Raw genomic sequence first — 7,413 nt, 5'->3', positions numbered from 1 at the left:
AAATAAATTCTTTTAATTGTAGTATTGAAATCCAGTTCAAGTCCATTAGTTAAACCGATAAATTGTTAAAATAACATTTTGAAATGTTTTATTAATGACAATCTGATTGTGGTTGGACTGATATTTTGATCATTAATTGGTATATCAATGACTTGGCTGGTTGATCATTCTGATTTTCATGGCATTTTGCGCCAAAAAAGCTCTTAGAAAGAGAATAATAAACAAAAATAAAAAATTACGAATAATAAGATTGCATTTGACATATGTGAAATATATTAAGATCTCAAGTCTGAATTTGCAATATCTGTGTACTTGTTGTGAGGCCAAAATTTTGCGGGGAACAAAACGGTAATAAAATTATAAAACACGACATAAATGTTCATGACATAATAATATATGGCAGAGTTTTTTTTTTGTAATTTTTTCTCCCTCTAGAGGGAAGGAAGTTTTGGAGATTTTCAGGTGAGGACTCGGGAACTTCCAAATCTCAGGGAAGGACTTCCGGCCGATTATAAATAGCGTCGATCAATCTCTTCCATATCCAACCATTTCCTTCATCGTCTCTTTCCTCTTCTTCTTCCTGCTTTACTTTTCTTGCCATTTTCTCTCTCTATCTCAAGATGACTATTCTCATTGATCGTGACGATCTGCTTGGTAATTTTTTTTGTTTTGTTTTTGCTTTGAATCTCCTCTCTTATTTCTTCGTTTCGTCTTTCTGAATCTTTCGTTTCAAAGAAAATTATGCACTGTGTAACTGCAGATCGTTCTGTTCTGTTCCTGGAATTTTTGATTCCGATCAACTGGATCTTTCCTTTTTTAAGATTTTCTGTTTTAACGCGTTGATTTACTGCGTCTGTTTCCGTGTTCTTTGGAAAAGTAAGCCGATGAGGCGATGATTTTGAAATGTGAAGTTTTCCCGGAAAATGGCAGGAAACGAAGCAGAGCAAAAGAAGGCATCCATAAATGAGAAAGAAGTGGGATTTGTGGTTCCACAGAGAAACTCATTTGGCCATACATTTAGGTTCATCTCTCATTTTTCGCAGCAGTTCAATTTATTTTTTATCGTCTATTACGTAAAACCTTGATTTTTTTTTAATTTTTTACTCTTTTGAATCCTTTACATTTTTAATCTAAAAAATTATTTCCCTCTTTTTTGGCCGACTTACAGAATTTAATTAAATAATTTTGTGTTAAAATATGTAAAAGATAAAACAAATAATTTTTGATCATCAATTAAAAAAATAATAATCAAGAGCTTAAAATATGTTAAACGGCTGAGATTGATCTTACTTCTAATCTTGACTTAATTTTTGCGGAATAATAATGAACAACCTGACGAAAATTGAGACCATTAAAAAAAATAATGAATTAATACTTAAAAAAAAAAAAAAAAAGGACAAGCACGAGCCGTTTCATAATCAGCTTGTTTCATAACCTAGTTGGATTTTAGATTATTTTTCATTTTCCAAGAACAAGCATATTTAAATTTGCCCGAGACAAGTCGAGCCAATAAGAAGCAAAACAGAGAAATACAAATCGCCTAAAAAATCTATAACTCTCGGTCTAACAATAATTGACATTTTTATTGAAATATTAATTATTTTAGTATTATTTTCCTCCATTAAGGAACAAAAATAATGATTGGTGGAACAAATATGCCTAATAGTTTTACATTTTAGTTAAATATTATTAAATTTTGATTTTTAACCCATATAATTACTTTGAAACTGAGGAACACTATTCAGAGAAAAATAATAATACTAATACAAGGGTATAAGTGAAGACAAAGCGATTAGGATTTAGCTTCAAAAGAGTTGAGAACACTGTTAGAATAATCTGATGACAAGAGGCATGGTTGATGATGGAGTCAGGGACTATGGTGCTGAGAGTGAGAGACAAGAAGGAGTGCAGAACTTCTACAGGAAAAACCACACATACCAGACCTATGACTTTGTAAGACTCCTATTATTACATATGTTGAATTTATAATAAATTATGGTGTGAGAAAATAACCAAGTGGGAAAATGGAACAGGTGAAGAGGATGAGGGAAGAGTATGGGAAATTGAACAGAGTAGAGATGAGCATTTGGGAATGCTGTGAACTGCTGAATGATGTGGTTGATGAGAGTGATCCTGATTTGGATGAGCCTCAGATTGAGCACTTGCTTCAAACTGCTGAAGCCATTAGAAGGGACTATCCCAATGAAGATTGGCTTCACCTAACCGGTCTTATTCATGGTATTAAGATGTAGTATCATGCTCACTTATTTATGTATTAGATCTCTCTGGTGTTTAATGTTGTTCCACTTATTACAATTTGATTATATTTTTGGTTGATTGCAGATCTTGGGAAAGTGCTTTTGCTTCCTAGTTTTGGAGGGCTTCCTCAGTGGGCTGTTGTGGGTATGGTATTTTTCTTCATGAAGGTGCCATATGAATTTCTGGTTTTGAAGGGTTTCTTTTATTTATAATTTGAGCTTTCTCTTCTAATCTTTCTGTAGGTGATACTTTCCCAGTTGGCTGTAGATTTGACAGTGCCATTGTTCATCATCAGGTAATTTTTGAATTCACTTTTCTCTCATCATCTTAAAAAGAAAAGGCCTTTTGAAATCTTGCTTATGCTTTTCATCAGTACTTCAAGGAAAATCCTGATTATAACAACTGCGCATACAACACGAGATATGGAATCTACTCTGAGAAATGTGGACTCAACAATGTCATGATGTCTTGGGGACATGATGACTACATGTATCTGGTAATTTATTTTTTTAAAAAAATTTAGATCATATAGGAGAATCAATGGTATTTTTATTCATCAATTATAAAATAATTAAAAGCTTTTGGGATTTTTTTCCCAGGTGGCAAAGAAGAACAATACTACTCTTCCTTCAGCGGCTCTGTTCATTATCAGATATCATTCATTCTACGGTAAGACCAGCTCAGAAGAAAAAGAAAATACTTTTAACTCTGATAAACTTACATGCGCAATCAAATCAAAATATTACCTCACTCACAAGTTCATTGCATACTCTTTTTTGTAGCATTACACTTAGCAGGAGCATATAAGCACTTAATGAACGATGAAGATGTTGAGAATCTGAAATGGCTACATATTTTCAAGTAAGTACTAACACAAAAATGATTTTCAAGTAACTCTAAAGTGATTGGTTTATGTGTTTCTAATTACATTCTTCTATCTTCGTTCATCTGCAGCAAATATGATCTATACAGCAAAAGCAAAGTCAGAATAGATGTTGGGGAGGTTAAACCATACTATCTCTCTCTCATTGAGAAGGTAAGATCTCAAGTTTAAGATTTAATATAAGTGATAATGAAACTTTTAGTCTTTCAAATTTAACTTAATTATTAATTTGATCTCTTAAATTTAATTTTTATCGGTTTGATCCTTTATGTTTACATGAATTATCAATTTAATCCTTATTATTTAAAAAGAGATAACAATGTTAAAATATGCTGACATGAATAATAGAATATTAATAACAATCATGTAGACTAATAAAAAAATATAATTATTAAAATTGGAAAAAAACAGACTTGGAAAAAAAAAAGAACAAAACGTGGTGTAAAGGACTATATTGATCAAAATTAATTTAGTTATATATATATATATATATATATATATGCCAAGTCATTGATAAACAATATACTCTACATGTTAGATTAATTTGAGATTCAACTTGCATTTTAAAACTTAAAGAAGTAACATGATAACTTAAAAAAATGTAAGAGATTAAATCAATAAAAATTAAACTTGAGGACCAAATTAATTATTGAGGTAAATTTAAGGGAATAAAAGCTTTGTTATCTCCTTCATATATTATATTTGTTTTCCTTTTAATCCCTTTTGTTTTATTTCTAATGCATCATTTTTTTCTGGTACAGTACTTCCCTGCGAAGCTGAAATGGTGAAACATTGGAGATATGAGGAACAAGGCCAACTAGTTAGACTGTTAAGAGTATATTAATCTATGGGAGTAGATCATGGAATAAGCTATGGTGTAATAGTAGAATTAACTTGTGTGTTTTAGTGCCAGAAGTAGAATGTTATGTACCACGAGTTTGTTGTAAGCATCCTCTGTGAAATTTGCCATCTGTATGTGATGGATTATTAAAATGTACCTTTAAGTTTTTAATTATATCACGTCAGAAATAAATCCAAGTATGAGTTCCACTCCAGTTCAATTTTTGTCGGGTTAAATTTTATCGTTGTTAATCTCAAATAAAATTACTTTCCCAATGTATCTTTTTCATTGGCAAAATGTGAACTTATGGATATTGATTTCCTTCCATCTCACTTGATTGTTTAATGGATATAGAGTCAATTAATACTTCCTCCTTTTTTTTTATATATAAGAGAAAAAAATTATATCACAAGGTTTAAGAAAATTAGTTAACCATAATAATTATGTCTGAAAATAAAAAAATTAGATTAAAATGTCCTATGTTAATCAACATAAACATACATTAATTATTTCTCATTAATGTAGGAATGATTTAGAAAATATATAATGAATACTTATTAAAATATGTGATTTTACTTATATAAAAAAATAAAAATAATAGTTTTTTAAAAAAATAAAAACGGAAGGAGTATATAAAATAGAACATATAAATTAATTTAGTTTTACATCCCTCAAGAAGAGAAGTTATTACAAGTATTCAGAAACACAAGGGTGGGTGGGTGTGTGAATATTAAGCCTTCAAATTCAAATATAACATCGCATGGAGAGAACATTCTGGCTGGCCATATATTAAGGGATATGTTTGAATTTCAATTGAATATAATTAATTATAAAAATATTGATTAATATGATTAATTTTTGTCTATCTTGATTGACAAAAAAATTGATTATTGAGGCTAAATAATTGATTTTCAGAAAAATTATCCAAACAATTAATTAATTTGATAATTGATAATTGAGTCAAAATCATGTTTTGAAATAAATTCTGAAGAAGTTGCTTATAAATTTAATTTTATTATAAATAATATATTAAATATAATTTTATCAATAATTTAATTTTATAAAGTAATGTCATTTATGATAATTTGAACAGCTGAAATCAAATTCACTATTCAAACAAATTACATTATAATATAATCAATTATAATTAAAATTAATTATATTAATTAATTATTTTTATAATCAATTATGCTCAATTGAAATTTAAATAGGCCATTTCAATATAATTTTAATTGATTATGTTATGTGATATGTATAATTAATTAATAAGATTAATTTTAATTAAAATTGAAAAGCAGAATTGAAAATAGGTAAAACCATGGTTTTATAAAAATATATTCAAACACCCTTGTTATGTGTTAAAATAAATCATAAATTCAAAATTATATTTTTAAAAAATATCCAAACACTCATTGTACATATTAAAATTACTTATGAACTCAAAACTATAATTTTCTTAAAAATATTCTTCTCGCATATATCAAAATCAATTATGAATTCAAAATTATAGCTATCTCATAAGCTATTATTACCTATTTTTCAATTCATACTTTCAATTATACCTTTTAAAATTTATTCAAAATCATGTAAATTATTTTACAAATCATATTTTTAGGTTTATAATGAATTTTGATAAATATAGAGGTGTTTAGATATTAAAAAAACATGATTTTAAGTTCAAAGTTAATTTTAACATATATAATGAGTATTCAAATATTTAAAAAAATATAATTTTAATTTTATAATTAATTTTAATATATAATAAAGGTGTTTGGATATATTTTCATAAAATTATAACTTTAACTTATAAAATTGATTATAAACCTATGTAAACAGGCACTAAGCCAATCATGAATAAATATGTAAGAATATCAGCCCCACTTTTGACATGACATCTTACTTTGACAAAGCCGTTGGTTGTTTTTTTTTTTAAATTATTATTATTGTTATATTAGGTCTACCTACGAATTTTTATACTTTGTTGACGCTATGAACAGTAAAATTCCTAATTTCCTTGCATGGGTTTTAATTGAATATAGCTAATATTTCAATTTTCCTTGTGAAAATTAACTCTATTTTATACAACTCATAGATGTAGAGCCTCAAAGGTACGTGAAATTAGGCCCCACATTAGTGAGAAGTGTATAAGATAAGTAGCATATTCCATCATCATTTGAGTAACACTAATGTAAAGTGGTTTTTCTATTTGGCGTTTTTCCTTTTTTTTAAAATAAAAATGAAAATAATGCAGCACAGTACAAGGAAAGCCAGAGTTTTATACGAGAAATCATCTGCTATGAAATTAATGTTGGTATAATAAGTCCTTCAAAATAACTCTCTCTTCAATCATAGTGTGATCAGTAATCTGGACCACATGTTTGTCCGTGGGCCTACATAAATTAGGCTTCACTCTGAAAGTCCAAAACAAATAGCACTGGGGAACAGCACGACTAGCAAATTTCACTTGGCCAATAAAAAATTAGAAAAGTTACATCCAACTCTCTTTCGAAAAAATTAATCACAAATAAAGATCAATACAAAATAAGTTGTTATTAAAATAGAAACATAAATTATTTTTCTCGAATGAGATTTATTGTTAGTTTTTATTTGTGATTAATTCTTTTAAAAAGAGGCTGGATGTAATTCTCCTTAAAAATTAAGTGTCTAAAAGGTGAATTTCAATCTGCTTACTTAAACAGATTTACATATTCACTATCGGCTTCGTTCATTTAATATTGGTAGAAATTTTCCCATGTAATATCTGAACCCGAACTCGTAAGGAATCAGTGAAAACTTGATAACATTAATTTCCTTTTATTGAAGGGCCCATTAACATTTGTTCACAACCAATACAAGAAATGCCCCAAAAATTTGTCTCATCAAATCGATCCTTCTAAGAATCTTTCAATGCCTTGTCTAGTCTTGTTTTTTTTCTTTTTAGCCAAGCACACAGCGCCTGCTCCATTTCCAGGCTCAAATTCAAGACCTATAGTGGGGGGTGTGGGAGGTCAGGATTGAGCCGGGTTGAGATATTTTCAAATGAAAACTCTACAACTAACGATACTGCATTTTCAGGCTCAAATTCAAGACCTCTAGTTAAAATAGTATATGTCCCTTATCAATTGAACCAAGCGACGGTGGTTTTGTCATGTTTGATTGTGTCAACAAGGAAGTAATCTTAGCCATCTATTGACTAAGTTTACTTCTATGTCAATGACTCAGTGGCCAACAATGACCTTTATCGTAGTCACATCAAGTCAAGTGCCAATTGCCCTGAACATGATAGGCTAAGTAGTTGGTCCCATGTACCTGGCCAATGGCAAGGCGGCGCAAAGTTGCATCTACTTGCATTCCCAACCTCCTACATTGTCTATAGTCAATGTAATTAGTTGTAGCATTAATTGAATTGCTAAAGACTGAAAATACCCAC

General features: G+C 29.1%; 1 protein-coding gene across 2 annotated transcripts; it reads left to right on the top strand.

The window, feature by feature from the left end:
* The first annotated feature begins 429 nt into the window (after nt 1-429).
* On the top strand, nt 430-4,197 carry LOC129287552 (inositol oxygenase 1-like). Of its 2 annotated transcripts, none has more exons than XM_054923757.1 (11): nt 430-654; nt 878-1,021; nt 1,872-1,953; nt 2,034-2,238; nt 2,344-2,403; nt 2,502-2,554; nt 2,633-2,755; nt 2,859-2,928; nt 3,042-3,120; nt 3,214-3,295; nt 3,904-4,197. In XM_054923757.1, exons 2-11 carry the CDS (start codon nt 924-926, stop codon nt 3,928-3,930), a joined length of 879 nt encoding a protein of 292 aa, XP_054779732.1. In that variant the 5' UTR covers nt 430-654; nt 878-923; the 3' UTR covers nt 3,931-4,197. The 2 variants fall into 2 exon arrangements, with proteins under 2 accessions (XP_054779732.1, XP_054779731.1); XM_054923756.1 differs by having other exon boundaries at nt 431-654; nt 931-1,021.
* Nucleotides 4,198-7,413: the final 3,216 nt, after the last annotated feature.

Source organism: Prosopis cineraria, unplaced genomic scaffold (genome assembly GCF_029017545.1).
Source record: "Prosopis cineraria cultivar Desert tree isolate PC_DT_omini unplaced genomic scaffold, ASM2901754v1 PC12, whole genome shotgun sequence".
NCBI lineage: Eukaryota > Viridiplantae > Streptophyta > Magnoliopsida > Fabales > Fabaceae > Prosopis > Prosopis cineraria.
Note: the sequence above shows the minus strand (reverse complement) of the source record. Positions and strands in the feature narration are given on the sequence as shown.